We start from the raw sequence: 22,225 nt of genomic DNA on the forward strand, positions 1-22,225 counted from the left end.
GCCGTTGGCCGGTATTTATATAGTCGGCAAGTAGCGCCAAGCGGCGGCAAATTCAAACCAATTTGGTGACCTTTGGCACAAACTAATCACAGGGTGAATATTTGAATCAAATGGCCGTGTAATGGCGCGAACTGGCGCAAACTGGCGAAACATTTTGGAGCAAGCCGGGTGGCATTTGGCGCATGCCATATGGCACCCAGTTTATTCCACTTGGCGACACATGCCAAGCGGAAATCAATTCGGCGCCACAGCGAGCCACTACGCGCCAATCACATAATCTTTGATGGCGCGAACTGGCACCAACTTGCGCTGGCCCAGTGGACTACTAGCATGACAGAGTAAAGCAATCCACCATATACACAAAAACTGACAAACCTGTAGACGTTTGAGATCAATCGGCCATCTAGGTCGCGCAAAAAAGTGACAAACCGATTACACATTTTGCATGACATCCATGCACAAAAAAAATCTATATACAAAAATAAAAAAAAGTTAAAAAACTTACCATTCAGCCAATTTGGAGTTTTTATGTTGCCTGTACCTTCCGTAAAATTTTTATTACAGCCTGTTTGATTTGCTACAAGAATTCCGGATTCACTTCCTTCCACTGGCATACCAGACGCAGAAAAATACTTACCCTCTTTGAAAAAGAAAACAAAAGAACCCAACTATAAGTAAATGCAAAGTGAACATAAATACACAGCAGCAGCAGCAGCAGCAGCAGCAGCAGCAGCAGCAGCAGCAGCAGCAGCAGCAGCAGCAGCAGCAGCAGCAGCAGCAGCAATAATAATAATAATAATAATAATAATAATAATAATAACTAGATCTAATGTGATTGTAAACAATCACACAGCTGTTCCTGAAATTGTTGTTAATAATAGTTTTCTATCTATGCTACATTAAAACACACACATTACAACTCTTTGACATGTGATTACCTGGTCTTGTATCTGATACTAAATCAAAAGAAGCTTTAACACACAAAAAAAAGGTCAACATGGCGCCATGGTCATTATGTTGAATAAATTTAACCCCAGTTCAAAAATCGATTGTGTAGTTCTTGAGATAGGATCCCACTTTCGGTTAACCCGGAAGTAAAGGTCAATACTGGGTCACGGAAACCCATGCTTGATTTCCAATGCACAAAGAGTTCATAACTGAAAAAAAATTGAAAATCTGTTGTGTAGTTCTTGGAATAAGGTTCCACTTCCGGTTGACCCGGAAATAAAGGTCAACATAGGGTCACACCTACCCGATGCAATTGTCCAATGCCAAAGGAGTCCATAACTGGAAAAAGTCTGAAAATCGGTTGTGTTGTTTTTGAGATAAGGTCACACTTCCGGTTGACCCGGAAATAAAGGTCAACATGGCGGTCACAGCTTTCAAAATTTAATACATAATGCCTAAGTAGTTTATAACTGAAAAAAGTTTGAAAATCGGTTGTGTAGTTCTTGAGAAATGGTCCCACTTCCGGTTGACCCGGAAGAAGAGGTCAAAATGGGGTCACGGATTTTCCCCAACAAAATTTAATGCCTAAGGAGTATATAACTAAAGAAAATAATTTAATCGGTTATGTAACTCCTAAGATATGGTCCCACTTCCGGTTGACCCGGAAGTAGAGGTCAAATCGGGGTCACGGTTACCCGAGGCAATTCTCCTATGCCTAATGAGTCTAATACTGAAAAAAACTTCTAAATCGGCCGTACACTTCTTGAGATATAGTGCTGCAAAGAAAAACTCATTAAAGCTTCTAATTAGCATAAATTAACATGTGATGACGTCTCAGTCTTAAAATTGTGTTTTTTGTGTTTTTCGTACTAATAAATTTCATAAGGTACACGATGGTATGCAACTTACCCCAGTCCAATGCCGTTTACAAAATCCCAATTGTGAATTGCACTAACCATAGGGAAGATGTATCAATGCAATGATCAATGCATATCACGTTGTACCCATGATGCCAAGATTTTTAATTAATAATTAATTATTGACGTACTTTGACTGATTTCAACAAACTGAAACATCTCTTATTAGAATCAATAAATTTTTCAACACAGAATTTGAAATTTTGAAAACGAACAGATAAATTAGTTTGAAGTTACTGTCAATTATTGTGTTTTTGACTTGTAAAACGTTTCTACTTTTAGCTCCATATGTTTTGTACACAGAAAACAAAACGCGCAAACGTATGACGTCATGATGACGTGACTGAAATTGTTAGGCTGGAAGTCTTATCTACACTTCAAGACAAGTCCATAACCGAAAAAATAATTTAGATTGGATGTTTAATTATTGAGATATGATGATAACAATATTGCCTAATTAAATATTCATACAGCTGTCACGTGAATAATTAATTAAGAATGTTAATCTAATTAAATCTAAAAATTAAGTTGGGCAATATTCTTTCATATGGTACATGATTTGTCTCTTTCTGATAATTCTAATTTGACATTTGACAATTTGAAAAGTCAGGTGTTAAGTCAATACGATTTTGAGGAAAGAAAGTATAATAAAAAAATCTGGACGATTTCAATAGCTGTTCCGACTGAAATGTCGGAACAGCTAAAAAAAATAAAAATCTCGGCGATTACAATAGCTGTTCCGACTGAAATGTCGAAACAGCTAATAATAATAATAATAATAATAATAATAAACGAGACTTATAAAGCGCATTTTACAAAATTCAATGCGCTAATAAGATATTCACATCAAAAGTTTCATATAAATCACAATCTGCATTTATTGAAAAAGTTGGAGTCCCGTGCACCTAATCATTTGACCATAACAGACCACATCTTTATTCTTTAACATGGCTAAAAAGGAGATGGAATGGTAGTTCAGGGTTCAGTTGTTGGTGACCAAGGCATGAGCTACAATCAACTTAGTCTTAAAGGAACACGTTGCCTTGGATCGGACCAGTTGGTCTATAAACAGCGTTTGAAACCGTTTGTTATGAAAGGCATATGGTTAGAAAGACGTTTTAAAAGTAGAATATAATGATCCACACAAGTACATGTATCACTAAAAATTGCACGGTTTTCATTTTACATCGCGAACTAACACGGTCGGCCATTTATGAGAGTCAAAAATTTGACTCCCATAAATGGCCGACCGTGTTAGTCGACGAGGTAAAAAGAAAACCACGCAATTTCAAGGCATGTTTGTGTAGATCATTGTATTCCACTTTTACAACATCTTTCTAACCATATCAATTTTATAACAAACGGTTACAGAACGCTTTTCAAAGACCAACTCGACCGATCCAAGGCAACGTGTTCCTTTAATAATGTCTATTATATCACTGATCACTGATTATCAGTGACATGTCATAGCCTAGCAGTTTATAAGAGCATCATACTCAAGCTCTGGTGTTTCTGATCAGCAGATTGTGGGTTTGAATCATCCCAGCCAAGACACCCGTGTCCTTAAGCAAGACACTTAACCATGATGCTTCGTACTTCGGATGGGACGCAAAGCCGTTGGTCCCATATGTTGTGTAATGCACATAAAAGAACCGGTAGTGCACTTATTGAAAAGAGAAGGGGTTCGCTTTGGTATTCCTGGTTTGATCGGCAGCACATTGCGCCATAGCACCTTGTAAACCATTACATGGTGATTTAAAGTATAGATCTCATACTTCAAAACACAGCTCCACATACCTTGCAGGACAAAATACTGAGTGCTTTGATACGCCCCTTAGGGGTGTAACAAAGCATTATATAAGAACCTGTTATTATTATTATTATTATTATTATTATTATTATTATTATTATTATTATTATTATTATTATTATTATTATTATTATTATTATTATTATTATTATTATTATTATTATTAATTATTATTAATTATTATTAATTATTATTAATTATTATTAATTATTATTAATTATTATTAATTATTATTAATTATTATTATTATTATTATTATTATTATTATTAATTATATTATTGTTATCTATTATGTTTAAAGCATTTGAATGAGTTGGCCATATTACCTGCAGGCAGATAGAGCCATGTAGAGTTCTGTTTTGGATCTGCAGGGGCGACATTTTTGCCTTGGTACTGTGAGGCTTCTGTTGTTGTGTTATCCTGAATAAACAAAAGTTGCTCTCATTTTGAAAACTGATATCAGTAAAGATTATCAGGAAGCTTTGATTATCTGATATTGGTTAGGGAGATTGCGGTTGGGGGCAGACAATTTTGGACAACTGATTAGTTGCGAACAAATAATGTAGCGAAAAGATGGTAGTGAAGCTTAATTGAGTCAAGGGCAGAGTTAAGGGGAGTGAAGATAAACTGACCATGTTGGTATTTTGTCACTTGTTTCATTCTGATTTACTGGGATAAGACTACTACAAAAATAGTTGGGACTACCTGTTTGTTGAACCAATTGTGTCACTCACGACTATTTACAATGTATGACAATGTAATTTACTTAGGAAACACATTCAGACATACTCATATTCCTTTATTCGTTCAGCATGAGATTTTTACTCTTGGGCCTGCGGCAAACATTTGGCCGCGATGCATCAAGGGAATTAAAAACTAGTTGCGACTAGTGTTGAAGTCGCGACTATTTGAGTCAAACTAGTCGAGTAGTAAATTTCACTAGTCGCCCAGGCCTACTAGTCCTGGGGTGGATTTCACAAAGAGTGAGGACTAGTCTTATCTTGAGTTAGGACTAGTTACTAGTCCTAACTTAGGACTAGCTGTACGTTTTTGATATCTCTTAGGACTAGTCCTAAGTTAGGACTAGTCCTAACTGTTTGTGAAATCGACCCCTGTTCCTACCTGTGGGTTCACAATGTAACACTTCGGTGACTGAGCATCCGTTCCACAGACAAACAGGCAATCATCTTTTGGCTCAATTATAGTCACGTAGTTGAAACACTGCAAAAAATGAAGGACATTATATAATGACACAAACAAATATTATTTTCTAAATTCCTGGTATTAATTATTAAAGAAATTATCATGCCTTGAATATATTTGCGAATAAATGACATGAAAAACATATGACACAAAAAATAAATTTCTTACGCAGGTGTTTTTGCCAAGTGAAATCGACCGTAAACCGAACAATCATGTCTAATGTCCTAATGAGCATGAGGTAGATTTAAAAAAGAAACACATTTTCTGACGTAGGAACATAGGAAGAAAGAAAAAACAGACATGACAGAAGACACAAAAACAAAGTTTCACTTTCTAAAAAAAATCAGCTCTTGGGAACAGCCACTGATCATCTGATTTACAAAATTAAAAAGGTAAAGAATCAAAAAAGGTATGAATCAAGATTTGCATAATATTAAGCATAAAAAAAACCCAGATACTGAATATGATACCTAGATCTGCCATGCGCACATACGCAGGTTCTGGAATGGGGGCAGCCATTAGCTTATCTCCAACGTTCATCTTCTACCAGCACGTGACTTTTAGCGCGTCTATAGTGGTTTAAGGCCTATCTCCTATGTTCATTTTCTGCGTGCGTTAAAACCAGAATGTGACTTTACAGTGGGTCCATGAAGAACCAGGAATTTGTTTGTACAGCTTATGGGGTTGTTCTAGGTGGTATAATTTATTCTTTATCTATGAAAATAATCAATATGCAGTTAATTGTTTCTGCCTATTTCAAGCAACCTGGCATTAACTTTTTTTTCCATTGTACAATAATTATAGCAGGAGTGATTTCTTACCAGCACTTCATCAGCACATGACCCTGAACGTGTTTCAAAATCCACATGATGACTCTAAAATACAAACAATGATAAGATTAATCATTATTCTTTGCTCATATTTCCTTATTAACTCTGGTAATGAAACCAAGGATGCCCCAAAGTGAAGAACTTATTCACTGTAATCCAAAAGATAAAGAAACTTGTACGGAAGATAATCAAAAACTAAACAGCTGCACGTTGGTTCTTACATATAAAGGCAGTGGATACTATTGGTAATTGTCAAAGACTAGCCTTCACAGTTGGTGTATCTCAACATAAGCATAAAATTTGTTTGTTTGTTTGTTTGTTTTATTTCCATTTGTACAACAAAAAAATACAACAATGATGATTTCAAGTATATAAATACTGTTATAAATTTAAATTAAGTACAAATGGGGGTTGCAGCCAGAGGAGGTAAGACCCTCCTGTAGTGGAGCACCCGAACTGCTATAAAAAATAAAAAATGAAATGCTGCACTGGTTTCACAAATGACAAGTGTAATATGAAAGTAAATTATACATGTAGTAACCCTAAAATAAAATAAAGCACATCTTTGAAGAACAATAGTGTAAAGCAAAATAAAGATATTAGGCCTAAAAGATATGAACTTGTACACATATTTAAATATAAATATATGTTTTTCTTCCAATGTCCTGCTCTAATGACATGTCTGACAATTCAAATTAGTACATAGAAAATCTTTATACTTAATTAAATAAAAGTCTTTCAGTTGTTTAATCAAGCGCTTTTTCGGAACATTAATAAAACATTCCCTAAGTTCATTAGGAAAAGAATTATAAATTTTTGGAAGGGTAAAGCGATAATTGGATGAAGCAACGTCAACTCTACAAATACAAAAGGCGTGAAGTAGACTGTCTTGTCTTGTGGAGAAAGCATGAAAATCTCGATTCAATGAAAAGAAAATGGGATTACTTAGATTTTCTGGAAGTGAATTATTCCGATAATCAAAATAATGAGATAACAAGCCTGTGAAAGTTTCAGATCAATCGGTCATCGAACTAATAATGAAAAAAAAAAACACCCTTGTCACACATTTAGATGGTTGATTTCGAGACCTCAAGTTCTAAATCGGAGGTCTAGAAATCAAATTCGTGGAAAATTACTTCTTTCTAGAAAACTATGGCACTTCAGAGGGAGCCGTTTCTCACAATGTTTCATACCATCAACCTCTCCCCATTACTTGTCACCAAGAAAGGTTTTATGCTAATAATTATTCTGAGTAATTACCTACAGTGTCCACTGCCTTTAAAGACATTGGACACTATTGGTAATTGTCAAAGACCAGTCTTCTCACTTGGTGTGTCTCAACATATTCATAAAATAACAAACATGTGAAAAATTTAGCTCAATTGGTCGTGGAAGTTGCGAGATAATAATGAAAGAAAAAACACCCTGGTCACACAAAGTTGTGTAATTTCAGATGCTTGATTTCGTGACCTCAAATTCTAAAGCTGAGGTCTAGAAATCAAATTCGTGGAAAATTATATCTTTCTCGAAAACTACTTCACTTCAGAGGGAGCCATTTCTCATAATAATATCAACCTCTCCCCATCACCCATTACCAAGTGAGGTTTTATGCTAATAACTATTTTGAGTAATTACCAATAGTGTCCACTGCCTTTAATGTATGATTCTTAAGGGAAAATCTGATTTTCTGCATGTATTTTAGTTGTCTGTCTTACAGCCTGTCCATATATTGCATGTAGAACAGTAGTGTAGAACATTTTTAATGTTTTTTTTAAAAACCTAGGGTTGTAGTTGAGTGTATGAGTCAAAGTCAAGCTTTGTTCCAATAACTGAACTGTGGCGTGTCATGGCCGAGCGGTTAAGAGCAACTGATTCAAGGGTGTTTGATCAGCAGAATGTGGGTTCGAGTTCCGGTCGTGACAATTGTATTCTTATACACTTAACCATGATTGCTTCGTTAAGTTGGAGAGGTAGTGCTTTCTGCTCTACCAGCCAGGCTTCTGATGGATGAAACCCAAGCCTACGTACGTATGGACTGTAAATCGGGGGAAAACAAGTTGATTGTAGCCCACACCGTGAAGTGGCCTTCAGGCCTTGTGTGTCAGGCAACTTGCATAATTTTTTTTTATATACAAAAACTGTGTACCATTTAGATGCACCCACTGCATTATCTTACAGGATGAATCATTTACACATATATGTGTCTACCCTGCCAGAGTATGTACTGTACTTACAACATTCCAACTCGCCAAATCAATGGTATCCAAACTTTCTCGACCACCAACGTAAAGTACACTGCCATTCAGTACCAGTTGATAGAAGTTTGACTGGTTTTCATTAAGTATGTATTCACCCATAACATCTGTAACAAAAACAGAGAACAATTCACCCTGAATTAAAACCTTTCTAAATTAAGAATCGTAAACGTGTCAATTAAGGTCAAATTGAGCGTAAAATCCATAAGAATTGGTATAGCTCATGGTGGAAAATTCTTACTAAAAAAAGTAAATTGTGACACAACCCGTTGTCTGAGTGAGAAGAAAAATTGTGACACAACCCGTTGTCTGAGTGAGAAGAAAAATTGTGACACAACCCATTGTCTGAGTGAGAAGAAAAATTGTGACACAACCCGTTGTCTGAGTGAGAAGAAAAATTGTGACACAACCCGTTGTCTGAGTGAGAAGAAAAATAGCGAAAAACTGTGCACATCTTTAAGTATATTATTAACTAAAGTTAAATGTGGGTCTTCAAGTTCAATTTTCTTGACTTTGACAGCATTTCAAACCAAAATATTTGTATGGGAGACTGATACCACTGGTATAACAACTTTATAATACATGGGGTTAAAGAAAAAAAAATTGGGAATACCAATCCGTTAATTTAAAATTTTCCATTTTTTGGGGGGGTATATATTTACTTACGACAATAACCCAAAAATCTGTTGGCACACTCAAATGTACCAAGCAGTCATTTGCATATTTTATTTCTGAACCTAGGAGTTTTAGCAGTCGATAAACAACACCTGGTGTTGGCATAGTAATAAGCTCAGATGACAACGCCCAAAGCCTAATATGTAACCGTATACTATAAAAGCGTCATCTTACAATAATAGCCAATTTGGTTCAACAATTGGTATGCCAACAATGTGCAAGGGTTATAGTTCAAAGTTCACCCTTTTTATGATTTTAAAACTTACAACTTACATTTCTTGTTTAGTGGCTTACAAAAATAAAAGGCTATTTGAACTACATGCACTGTTTATTTGACATTGAGCTAAATCCACATATTAAATGTAAAATTGTATTCTTCATATGCTCAGTTCACAGAAACAATGAGCAATTTTTTTGAAAATCTGAGCTCAGAGTTTTATTGTCAGTTTCTTTGAACTGATTTACAAACCTGTCGGCTGGTTTTAAATCAGTTCAAACAAACTGATAATAAAATTTCCCTAAACTTCTGCAGTCCATAAACTTCTGCAGTCAAACTCCACCCCTGACAGCCATAATTTTAAGTCCCTCCTTGTTAATATAAAATTTGAGTAGGAGCATGCATGCATGAGGGTCTGCATGGTTAAAGCCCAGTGACGGCGGTTTGTGCAGTAGAGACAAGACAAGACAAGACAACCAGGCATAATATCTATCTATTATTACCGGTAACCATTTAACTTATTCCAAAGAAACATCTTATAAAATGTCATATAAAAATAATCAACTAAAAAAATAAACTCACCTTGAAATGGTTTTTTGTTTTGATAGAGTTGCTCTGCAACATCTGAGTCAATCACTACGTGTATCTGTGAGACACAGACATGGATGAGGAGAAAGCAGAGACTTGAAGGGAAGTGAAACCAGGAAAAAGATGACATGATGGAAACAGTCACAATGTCTTCATCTGCCTATAGTAGATTAGTTTCTTCAATACCATCAAAGGTTCAGGTTTCCAGAGACTGAGTGACGACAGTGCTACTCTGCTAGGATAAAGAAAAACAAAAAATAAATATGAATTGAATCAAAGTTCGAAAGGAACACCGAAAATGATTTGTGTTACAACAAGGATAAAGGCATCACTTGCATAAAACATTTGACACATCATAGACACAAAAAATGCCTGTTACCGTACCTTTAGTGTAAAATGCATGACTCAATTCTATTTTCAAAATGAAGTCCATAAAATGTAAAAGCAGTGAAGCTTGTCACTATCAATGTACAGTACCGTGTACTGTTTGGTACTACATATTTTGCATTGTCTACACATACATGTTGTACATACTGTAGGTACACTACCACATTACCTGTACTTTCAGCTACACATTGACTACAGTAAGTCAGTGTAAAGTTCAAAATGTCTGACTTTTTTATCTGGTTAGCGCTGGTGTAATGGTGATACAAGTATAGTGTCATGTTACTTCCTTGTTTACCATTACTCAGTATGCTGATGTAAACAATGTGTGTTCCATGGATATTGAGATCCTTTATGCAGATAATGCAATTCACGGTTCACAGTTTAGTGCCATAGTGTGAACAGTTGTTCATATTGCATTATGTGTGCACTACACTTTTGTGTATAACTAGAGATTTTAAATAAATTTTTTAAGTTAATGTCCTTTTGTAGTAATCAAGTCGTGATGGTGTATGCATAATGTGCTTCATGTTGATTGGTTTAGAGGTTCAAGGGAGACTGCTAAATGTACATGTACATGTAGAAATATCATACATTAATTTCACCCAGGGGTATAAATGGGTACCTGGATGCGAGGGTAGAGGTTGATATTGTGAATGAAAAGCTTTCGGAGCGCCACGGCAGCTCGATACTCCCTAATGGGAGCTGAGAAAGATTAAAGGGATGTTTATTGGCCTAATGACCAGGGGACTAATGTAAAGCGCATTGATACAGTTTATTGTGAAATGCGCTATATAAGAACTTGTTATTATTATTGTTATTATTTCAGGTGCATTTTGTACTACTTTATAACCAATGTATTCCCAATTGTAAATGTAAAGTCTGTGGATAAAATTTCATTTTAGAACAGGGCGCATGAAGACAGAGTATGGAATCCATAAAAAAAGATCACATCAAAACTTGTACATAGTAGAGTATATTTTGTTTCTAAGCAACCAGTGTATGCAGAACAGATGTGTAAATTTTTGACAAGTGTGTTCATAATAAATCATACTTTACCGTTTGTCAAACATGAAATCAAAACTGAAACTTGTGAAAGTATCACCTCTCAGTTGAAACCTTCCCTTCAAAACGTTGCTTCTATTTAGTAATGAAAGTAACTTGAGGCTGTTTTTCGTTACTGTACAATCGAGTATCAGTACATAATACATGGGATTTTGATGTCGAATGTTTAGGTGTAAGGTTGAGCGAGGCACTTTTGTTCCTTAAAGGGTCTATGTACTTTTTCCTAACAAAAAACAAAATGTCCACAGATTTACATTAAACTTACACAGTTTGAAGATTATGATAGTAGAAAGCTTCCCTTGAAATTTTACTTACTGAGGTGTTGTAGTTTTTGAGAAATGAGTAAAAGTAATAATTTTCGTCTCAGTTTTAGCATGTAAAAACGTATTAACCAGTTATGCTATGGTTTTGGTACAATATCATAACTGGTTAAAGCCATTAGACCCTTTTGGTAAATAGTGTTGTCCAAGGCCCACACTTTGTGTACCACAACTTCTGTGAAAATTAAGGCCCAATCGGTCATCGGAGTCGGGAGAAAACAACGGAAAACCCCACCCTTGTTTTCGTGTCATGACATTTCAAGTGTTTAAAATAAATCCGTAATTCTTGTTAAAGGAACACGTTGCCTTGGATCGGTCGAGTTGGTCTTTGAAAAGCGTTTGTAACCGTTTTTTATAAAATGCATATGGGTAGAAAGATGTTGTAAAAGTAGAATACAAAGATCCACACAAACATGACTCGAAATTGCGTGGTTTTCCATTTACCTCGTCGACTAGCACGTCGGCCATTTATGGGGTTAAAAATTTTGACTCCCATAAATGGCCGACCGTGTTAGTTCGCACAGTAGAAGGAAAACCACGCAATTTCGAAGCAAACTTGTGTGGATCATTGTATTCTACTTTTAAAACATCTTTCCAACCATATGCATTATATAAAAAACGGTTACAAACGCTTTTGTTTTGACCAACTCGTCCGATCCAAGGCAACGTGTTCCTTTAACAAGAATTTATATTGTTTTGCTGTTTTCTCAAAAAGTAAAGCATTTCATGGAATAATATTTCAAGAGACGTCTTTCACCATTGCCTTCTGTAAACCCTGTAAGTTATTTGTAAATCTGTGAACTTTTTATTTTTTTTCTGAACCGGAAGGGTCCAAAGGCTTTAAGGGGATTTTACATGCTAAAATAATTTTGGTCTCATTTTTGTGACTTGTTTTACTCATTTCTCAAAAACTACACAACCTTAGTTAGTAATATTTGAAGGGAAGCTTTCCACTATCATTATCTATAAACCCTGTAAGTTTAATGTAAATCTGTGGACATTTTGAAAAAGTACCCGAATCCTTTAACCCACAGACTAAACATGACCAAGGTACCATAACATGGACATCAACAAACGATAACAAAAGCAGACTCAAATACTGCTTTATCAGCCAAAAGCTTATCAAAAAAGAATTGGGTGATAAAACCATGCAAAGTCACAACATTTACACCAAGTGCAATATTATAAAATAAAAAGAAAAAAGTAAATAAAAATTACATTGAGAATTTAATTTTCTTACAATTAACTGAGTAAAGTCTTTTAAAAATCATATCCCACTTCAAAACTGCCTGATGGTGACATTCAACTTGTCTCTTTTTGGATCACATTTTGGTTTGGGTTTTCATGGTTTTTTTTTGTTCAATGTCAGAAATGTTGCACTTTTTACCATTGAACAACATAGTCGAGTTACAAAATAGTCCATAACATTACACTGCTTTATACAATTCATAATGAACTTACTATTTGTAGTATTGCTTCTTTAACTACAGAACTGCACACTCAATCTGCTGACACAATAACAGGAAACTCTTGTTATAGTACACAACGTTTTTCTCAAACATAAATACCAGAAAACCACTCCCTCCAAAACATGATGCAGGATGGAAAATTAAAATTAAAACATCATTACTTCCTCCTTTTAAGGATGTACAATTAAGTACGTAATTATGTGTGTTTGAAAAAAGTGTAGTAAAGTTTTATAAAAGCAATATCAAAAAAAGAAACCGGAGTCAAATGCAAGAGATGAAATGAAATAAAATGAGTTTATTTGTAGGGGTTCAAATATGAATTTACCACCTCTTCAAATTCTAATTTTTAACTCTGACGACTGACTATATTCTTTGTTCTCTTTGATTTATCTTGTTTTTATCCACATCACCCCACGAAATTACTCAACTGTTATTGCTGTTTTATTATTATTAGATGTCTGTCGCCAGGGGTATGTCAATTCATTAGCTGGTTCATAAGGAAAACACTGAAGTATTTATGGTAGCAGCAAGTGATATAATCCTGTTTCTAGGCAACAACAAAGGTCACGCTACTGTACCTCATATGTCTACTCACAAGAGCTAATACATCACTTTTCAATAGAAAAAAGAAAGGGGAACTCCCTATGAAGATAATTGATCCGTTCAAAGTGCCAAGTCATGCGTTAATCAAACAAGGTGAATACAGCAAACCCTGGACAATAAGCCCCCCCAAGCCACTCCTTCCAGCTGCTTTCTGCGCATGGCTCATAATGTGTTTGTTGTAACTGCGTGTAATGTACAAGACTGGAAGACCTGGGCCCAATTTCATAAATAATAATAATTGTAATAGTAATTTATTCATTTATATTGCACCCATTCCATAAAATGTACACAAGCGCATAACAAAATAATTATACAAATATAACATTTTACAACAGGAAAGTATACAGCAATCCAAACAAACTGAAGTTACAAGAACCTTACAGGACAATCCGAAGAGTTAAAATTGCAAAACATAAGACAGACCAAAACAAACTAGTAAAGGAACAATAAATTTAGAATTTAGAATTTGTTTTTCATCAAGCAGTGTTTTAAAACTGCTTTATGAAATAGGACCTACAGCAATATTATAGTGCTTTTAACATCTGGCCAGTTACATATTGAACTGTTCAACTCAAAAAGTCTGGAGCCTGGGTTTTATAATTCACTGTGTTTTGTACCAGGCCTTAAAAACAAATGACTTCCAATATTGGCTTTGACTCTTACTCAATGTATATGTATTTCAATCAAAGTGGTCCAGTATTACAACTCTAAGCGACAAGCTTTATGGTCTTGTGGATTTTCCCTACAATTCCATCAATGCTGAGAATGTTTTGTTTACGTCTAAAATTCTAGTACAATCTTCCACACACATGTAAGCTCCATGGTTTCTATCAGCTCTAAAGACAGACCAGGGCCCAATTTCATAGAGCTGCTTAAGCAAAAGATTTGCTTTAGCACGAAAATAGCTTGCTTATTTTACACATGTTATTGGAAAAAATTTCATGCCATGTACATTGCTTGTGACTAATACTTAGCTGTTGTTTACTTATCATAAAAACTGAGTGGAGTCTTAGCCGCTAATCTGATTTTACAAAGCAAAGATTTTTTTGCTTAAGCAGCTCTATGAAATTGGGCCCAGTGGCTTAACGAGGTTGTACTGCAGTGGAGTGAAGCAGAGCTGTGTTCTTGCACTGACCCTCTTCGGAATTTTCTTATCGCTCCTGCTGTCATTTGCATATGGCTCATCTCCTGAAGGTTCTACTAACTGTACAAGTTACACATTACCGGAGTGACATTGAAAGACAGTGCTATGTGCAGGGCTTAATAGATTGGTATTCATTTCAGCATTTCATCATTGTGGCAGATCCATCAACAAAATGTTCAAAACTGCAGGAAAGAATGTGTTCCAGTGAACAATTTCCCTTGTACTAACAAAATGCTACATAAAATATCAGTTGACTGTTCAAAAATTATAATTTGCTGCTCAATAAAGCATTCAGTATACGCAAAACATGTTTGGTCTAAACTGTTGTCATAAACGTCTAGACGTACATATGTATGTAATCATTTCAAGTGTAAAATACAATTTGTACTCACTTCCTTGTGTTACATGCAATGGTTGGAGAGTGAAACGAGGAATTTTATACGGGTAGGTGTTCTTTTGTGTGTAACATCACTTCTGCTATGATACATAACAAATAAACGATCCCTATTTGGCCTTTGACCCCAAAATCACAATGTCACCTTCCAGTGATAAATCAGTTCTGGTATGTTTGAAAAGAATTTTAACATAAAAGCATGCCTCCAAATAATCCACGGCACTTACAAAAGTTGCTATGGTGCCCTGCGCTACTGTTGATGGTGCCCTTTACAAAGTTCCACTACAAATTTACATATTCCTCATCCTAGAAGTGCTCATGCCCTAACCAAAGGAACATTTATGTGCCCCTTCATGAGTGAAGCTCAAGGCCTGTAAAAGTACACTAAGCAATTAAACACGTCCCTGGATTAATTTATGGATCTCTAATTCAGATGGGACAAACTCAGAAGACCTGACAAGTTGTGATGAATCTATGTAACAATCTTTCTCTTTATTAAGCGCTTTATACACCCGAAAAGTGCTTTCAACATCAGTACCCCTAGTAAGGTTTAAGGTGTTCTTTCCTATAAAGCAAGTAATCACTCAAGGTGCAAGGCCCAGGAAGGCAGACAACCTGACACCGATAGTCCAACTCGGCGTGGCTCGGCAGTTCGGCAAGCGAGTAGGCTGGTGCCCACATGTACAGTGCCGGTGACCAAAATATAAAGCATTGAGCATATTGAGAAGGTCCAAAAACATGCGATGCGATTCTGTGGTTCATTATTTTGTGGTTGACCTTTTATGTTTAATTCAATGTTTTAAGGGAACTTGTAACTAGGCCAATGGATTAAGAGTAAAACTAAAGAGTAAATTAAGTGGTAGGCCTAACTTATTTTGAATTAAAAATGTTCGGCGGCCACTTTTGAGTGTTTGATCAGTCGATGAAATAAAATTTAAATTAAGGGTGATTTAGCCCCACTTGTATCGTAGGAGGTCCTGTTTTGGAAGTGTCCCTAAAATCGTGGTAAGTCTTTGACCTCTCTGTGCGCAATGTAAACAGTCCCTAGATAAAAGTTGTATGGTTTTATTTGCCAAGCAAAGAGTCTCCTCTCCCTTGACCAAAACTTAGAAACACTGAGGCTCCACTGGTTATTTCCACAGTTTGTAAATGCAAAAAGTTTGGCATTTAAGGCATTTCTACAAGGTACAAAAATATGTCATAATGTTGAGGCCATACAACAATTTGCCACCCGAACAAGTTTCATCAAACACTATTTCAATTCACAATTCATGATGGTCAAATCATGTGACTGAATATTTTGCTAAGTATTCTGGGAAAAAAATACAACGGCTTCAAGAAGCCTTGTGCCTTATATCATTTTCTAATATTTTCTAATATTTTTATTTTTTAACCCTTATAATCATATCAATCTTAATATTAATATTAAAATTTAAACATCAGCTTGTTGATTCAATTTAGATCACACAAACACAGTTTATTGATATGCTTTATTTTAAATATTAAGAAAGAAAATATTAAAAAAAGAAATAAAAATCAGATTTGAAAGCCAGTAATTATTCACACTTTTTATTATTATTTAATATTATTTTTTTATGTTTTTGCAAGTTACCATGGTAATTTTTAAAATTTAATAAAAAATATTTTGAATAAAATGAAGACAACTGCTGGCTATAGAGTCATACACAGAGTCTCAAAGAACACTTGTAGTCCCTGCAGATGTTTCTTCCATGAATGGCTTCACCGGGAAACCAACTTTCTTGTTTGCCGTGAAAACAGGAAAAACTCAAAACAAATGAATGGGGCCAGTTGAAGTCATCGAAGATCGGTGTGGTGTGAACATTTCAATGTCCATCAAGTTTTAATATCCTGGTGTCATGTGTTTTCAGTAGGATAACAGAAAAATTGTTCACAATCAAAGACTAATTTTTTTTTTTTTCAAATCATCTATCCAATTTTTTAACAACACTTTCACTTCATGGTGTGTTGAAATTTTTGTTTTTTTATGTTGCGAGAGACAGTCCGCCATTAACAGTGCTTATGCATGCACGACATTGGAGCAACGTCATATGTTTTCACACCTTTCATTGGTTGGTATTTTATTGAATATTCAGAAGCTAGTATGGCGTGCAAAATAAATCAAAAATATTATTCAATTACTACTTAATTTAATTACATTTTTGATGCACTCACACTTCAATTCGTTTTCCCCTATTTCATACCGGTAATGTTTGGTTTCAGGAGATAAACCAATCTACATGTATGATATTTTCTCTTTATACTCAGATACGAATAAAACAAGCAGACAAATTATATTTTGATTGATTGCCACAGCCTCTGAAGACTGTTTTACTTCCAAAACAAAAATTGTGAAGGTTGCCGAAAAACTTATGGCTAGCCAGTTACACACATAAAATTAGCTTAGGGTACACATGACCCCACAATTGTTTGGCCAGTACTTGGCTTCTTCTGCCCACATAACACTCATCAAATTTGCCCAGTACCTGGATTCTTCTTCCCATGAACATATGACCTCAACCATTACTGGGCACCACGCCCGAAGTAATTAATTGGCAAACAATTGCCACACCACAACAAATCTGGCCAACATGGCTTCTTCTTCCAATGTACACGTGACACAACCATTAATGGGCACCACGCCCCTATTACTTATTTGGCACACAAGCGTTATATTTGTTAACTGGCACCTGGCCAAACATTAATCTGCATGCCCACCTGACTCCAATCACGTGGGCACACAGTCAGAATGCACTAAAACAATTATTGAAACTAGTCATACCTTACACAATGAGGTTAACCCATCAATCAATCAATCAAGTTGTAAAATTCCACCTTGAGACATGAGGTCGGACTTAGCCCCTGGGGAACCTCAGAGCGCTAACACAACTTATTGTTACAATACTTTAACTCAATATTACGAATGGGCGTGTAAGTTCCTTGAACAAGGTGTACAAAGTGAAAGAAATAATCTGACAAAGTACATTTACTTGCAACTATAACCCCCAAAACAGAAACACTCTGTGAATCCCGTAAAAAATGCCATACCGCAATGACAAGTTAAGATTACTGACAAGACCTTTAGGGTGGGAGTGGAGGGAAATTAATTAAATTGTGTGAGTATAAAACTCACACAGCCTCTTCATTTCGAAAGGCAGTGACAAAGTGACTTTGAAGTGAAAGCTAATCCCGCGCTAATTAGCGCGTCCCCAACAACGCAAGGTAAACAAAAACATTCATTGGCCAATGTTGACCTATTATAAACACCCTATTGGCAAATTGAAAACAAACACAATATTTATGCACAGAGGACTGTAATTAAAAACCCAGGAGTACCAACATATTTGCCCGCTAACAAATTACATAAGTTACTCAGCTTTAGTGCACGGCACCTGGCCGCGCATCCCTGCCCACAAGGGAATTACCCCTTAAGCTTGTACAATTTTAACCGCACTTTGGCAGCACACGCACCGTGTGTAACTACACTTTCGCCCTGTGTATAAAGCATTTTATCCTTGAAAGATAAAATGTGTTAATGTAGACTTAATATTGGAATCCTTAATATTTATTATGCTTATCGGAATTTATTACAGTATGCAGTGTAAATAAAACAAAACAATTGTTGTCATTTTCACTTAAACATTTTTAATATTTTCCCCACATTTGCACAGCATAGAATCCCAAATAGTAACCACCTCACGTGATCCATCTAGTGACTAAAGCAGAATGAAACTCAATCTAGCAGACAGTAATTTTGTTTTGAACTTTCGAGGTTGGATGATATTTCTTTGACTCATTTGAATGTTGAGACATAATGATGCACTAGTTATAAGTACCAAAAAACAATCATTTGATAAATGTTTGTGACTGAGCATAACCAACGACAGGAAACTTTATTCTCAGCATGATTAAGCCTGATGAAAATACAGACCATGAGTAAACTGCATAGCTTCTGTGAATGCTGGTCATCTCGCCACCTGACAAGCTCGCCACCAACAAAGTCGCCCCCTACCTGGCTCGCCCCGGGTTGAAACAAAGACGCCCCCTGGCAATCTCGCCCCCAAACAATGTCGCCCCCTAGCAAAGTCGCCCCCAGATGTTGTTCGGAAAATAATTAAGGCTACAATAATACTAGTCCTAACTAAGCAATGCTAAAGACAGGCCTGGTCCTAAGTTAGGACCAGTAACTCATCCGTTTACGTTGATACTCGGCAGAATCCTTAAGACTGGTCCTATCTCTTAGCATTGCCTAGGACTAGTCCTAAGTTATGGCTATCTTTGTGAAATCCACCCCAGGTCCATGCCAGGGCTAGGATTCAGCTAGCTAGTTTTGAATTTGAGCCGCACGCAAGTTGGGCTAGACAGCTAGACTGCGTGTGTGATGCTGAAACCTGAGACCGATGTTAAAAAATATTAATCTTACCTTGATTATTATTACCAGAAATCAGTCTGTTTCCCTGATCTGCTAAACTTCTCATGTGACAGCAAAGCATTGAATAATATGTGGATGGTAAAAACAAATCTAAAACATTACATTCATTTCCCCCTTCTCTGCATTGTCAGATTGTGCGCGTTATTCAGGGGGTGTTGGTGTGGTAGATTACGTGAAAAAATGTTGACAGGTGCGGTTGCTTACGGACGACCAAGAGAGGGCGCTGCCACGGCTCTCACAGACATCAACGGTGCTTTTATGTCTGTGGTCCGTCTCCAAGACCAATGAACATCAGAGGGACACACACTATAGGGAATGAATTGTAAAAAAAATCAAGCAATCTCAAAGTACAACAAAATAATTCACACATCAATTTTCACGGTTTTTTTTTCATGAAGATAGTGTAACTGTAATGCCCCTTGTGCCACACATCTACTGGTTCTTTTACATGCAGTAGAGTTGGTTGCCTTATAAATAACTGCCGTTTAACAGATTACGAACTGAAACACTCCATGAAGTTTATCTTTTCTCTGGTTGAACTCAAGAATGCATACAAATAATAATCAAGCATACTACCTTAGTATGAAAAGTTGATTCTGAATTTATTTCATCACAAACTGACCCTTCACAATTCAGTGAACTTCTATCACAAATAATGCTATTAACATAATCCGGCATGAAAAACAACAATAACTATTTGAGGGAGCGGGGAAAAAACACCCCACAAATTAGAGAGATGAGGAATTTTTGGTTTTGAAGAAGTCAAGCAACACTAAAAAAGATGATTGAATCGTGAGGAATGAATTTCTCCATGATTGAACAGATGTTTGTAAAGTTTGTTATTTATAATGTTAATGACTTGCAAGAAAAATAATATTTGTTAAAATAAATACAGGCGAACATGTCATTAATTTTGTTTGTGAGTGGGGAAGCTACAAGCTACACAAATTGTTACTTTAAAAAGGCAAGTTGTATTCATGATATTGACTCCTTGCCCTGGGCGCCATCTTTGTAGTAAAACAATGGAAATGTGCCATAGAAATAGAACCTGGAGAACGCTGAGCTCGACCACCCTCCGTGTCGTCTGTGGACGCGGCGTATCAATACCGCGCAATACGCGCGTATGGCAAAATTATCATCGTGTGACACGCGCAAATGGCAAAATGGCAAGATGTCAGCGCACAGAGACCATTTCTAGTGTTTTCATTGGTCAATGATGATGTCATTGTATGGCAAAATATTATGCCATACACGCGTTACGAAAATGGCGTGTGCGCGTCCATAAAAATTGTCTCACAACGAAACTGCACGCACAATGAGACACTCAGCGTTCTCCGGGTTCTATTTCTATGAAATGTGCACACATATCTGTGCTGCTGCGAACAACTCTCAGCCAAAGATAGGTCTTCATTGATCTCAGTGAGGGCGCTGTTTGGGGGCTCATGAACAGGCTGAACAGGCTTTGATGAGAACCCACATAGATGTAGATGTCATATATGCAAGAGTCTCTATCAGCAACATGATACATGTAGACCAGGGTAGGTCAAAGGTCATTCATGCAGTGAATGACTTTTTCTCTTCCAGTAGTACAGGATTTAATGTACACATCTGATGATGACTAAGTCTTCTAAAAAGTCACTGAAGCTATGTCATAGAAGCATAGAAGCATAGAGTGGCTCTTTGATGGTGCAACTAGGCAGAAACGGCCGAACAACTTATGCAAACGCATTCTGTTCACTTCAGTGAATTGTTAAATTAGTCAATCTTCATATTCCATCTTCCTTCTTATTGTCCCATGGATGGTTGATGAGTTGTCGTTATCCAAACACAAGTTTCAGTACTATGACACTTGCATTGAAGAAAATCAAGGGCACTGAAAGAGGAGAACAACAAACTCAAAACATTAGAATGTAAAAAAATGCAATTAATTTCATTAAGTTTCCTAATTTCAATTACTAAATTCTGGGTGTTTCTCTGTTGCAAAAAGTCGTTATGTAACTTTGTAGACTAGTGGGCCTAAATAATAATAATAATCATGATAATAAGCAAAGTTTATTAATATTATTAAATTTGTTTGTGGATTATTAATAATAATCCACAAACAAATTTTAAAATAACTTGGTCATGTAAAACTAACCTAAAAGGAACAAAAACTTACCTCTCATAACAATTCTAATGGATCTAATTAAATTAATGAGCTGTGCTTTCATCCCAGGTTCCTCTCCAAACCCGCCAACACTTTGATCACCGCCCCATCCAACTGAAAAATAACAACACAAACTTGTCAATAACTAATCAAATAAATCTAAACAGAAGTCCGACCTATATTGACTTGAGGTTCAGAAGCACCAGTTCCCTTTACTTAGCACTACAGACCACTCACGTTGTTGTGTTGGAGCATGGAGGAAGGGGCAGGGGGTGGGGTCATGGGGTGGGGTCATGGGGGGGGGTCACTCCCCAGTGTCTGCCTGTGATTTGATAATCAAACTTGATCTGATGCACACATGAGAAGGGTGTATGAAGATGAAGTAAATGTCCCTTCAAAGTAAACAAATGCAGCTTGGATTGGAGAATGGGTGAGATTCGACAAAATTCATGTGAAGAAAGGGTGAAACCATGTGAAACTAAAGTTGAAAGAAAAACTACGCTACACAACAAAATTTCTTTACAAAGAAAAAATAATAAAACTCAATTAATACCTTTGCTTAGAAATCGTTCCTCATTTAACACTGCGATGGCATTAATGCATAGAAGAGCAGCCTCAATAAGCGAATACAATCCAAAAGCCATTATTATGAAAAAACGATGGAAACTATTTTATTCATTAAGTTAAGAATGAAAACTAATCACTTAGTTTTGATGTGTTGTTGCTTCTTCCTATCGTTCAACGCACGGTAGTGAAATAGTCAGATACCTTGCAGGAAGTATCAAGCTTCGTCGTAAACAAACATTG

General features: G+C 36.2%; 2 protein-coding genes across 11 annotated transcripts in view; both read right to left on the reverse strand.

Moving 5' to 3' along the window:
- LOC139942166 (semaphorin-1A-like) overlaps positions 1-19,476 on the reverse strand; it is a 31,270-nt gene extending 11,794 nt beyond the window's left edge. The window contains exons 1-8 of one of the 10 annotated variants that reach the window (XM_071938906.1): positions 19,264-19,476; positions 12,674-12,717; positions 9,438-9,675; positions 7,943-8,070; positions 5,700-5,753; positions 4,798-4,896; positions 4,002-4,095; positions 506-640 (exon numbers count right to left, since the gene is read on the reverse strand). In XM_071938906.1, the coding sequence (XP_071795007.1) occupies positions 506-640; positions 4,002-4,095; positions 4,798-4,896; positions 5,700-5,753; positions 7,943-8,070; positions 9,438-9,573 (646 nt within the window). In that variant the 5' untranslated portion in view covers positions 9,574-9,675; positions 12,674-12,717; positions 19,264-19,476. Of the gene's footprint in view, positions 1-505; positions 641-4,001; positions 4,096-4,797; positions 4,897-5,699; positions 5,754-7,942; positions 8,071-9,437; positions 9,679-9,827; positions 9,980-9,999; positions 10,190-12,673; positions 12,718-14,820; positions 14,839-19,263 lie in introns of those variants that run through there. The other 9 variants (XM_071938904.1, XM_071938911.1, XM_071938909.1 and 6 more) reach the window with 9 other exon arrangements.
- Positions 19,477-19,855: 379 nt separating this feature from the next.
- LOC139941610 (immediate early response 3-interacting protein 1-like) lies at positions 19,856-22,176 on the reverse strand. The gene is made up of 3 exons (XM_071938190.1): positions 21,972-22,176; positions 21,431-21,532; positions 19,856-21,145 (listed from the first exon to the last, which is right to left on the reverse strand). The coding sequence occupies exons 1-3, from the start codon at positions 22,060-22,062 to the stop codon at positions 21,090-21,092; spliced, it is 249 nt and encodes an 82-aa protein (XP_071794291.1). The 5' UTR covers positions 22,063-22,176; the 3' UTR covers positions 19,856-21,089.
- Between the last annotated feature and the right edge of the window lie 49 nt (positions 22,177-22,225).

The sequence above is a fragment of the Asterias amurensis genome, chromosome 9 (assembly GCF_032118995.1).
Source record: "Asterias amurensis chromosome 9, ASM3211899v1".
Classification (NCBI taxonomy): Eukaryota; Metazoa; Echinodermata; class Asteroidea; order Forcipulatida; family Asteriidae; genus Asterias; species Asterias amurensis.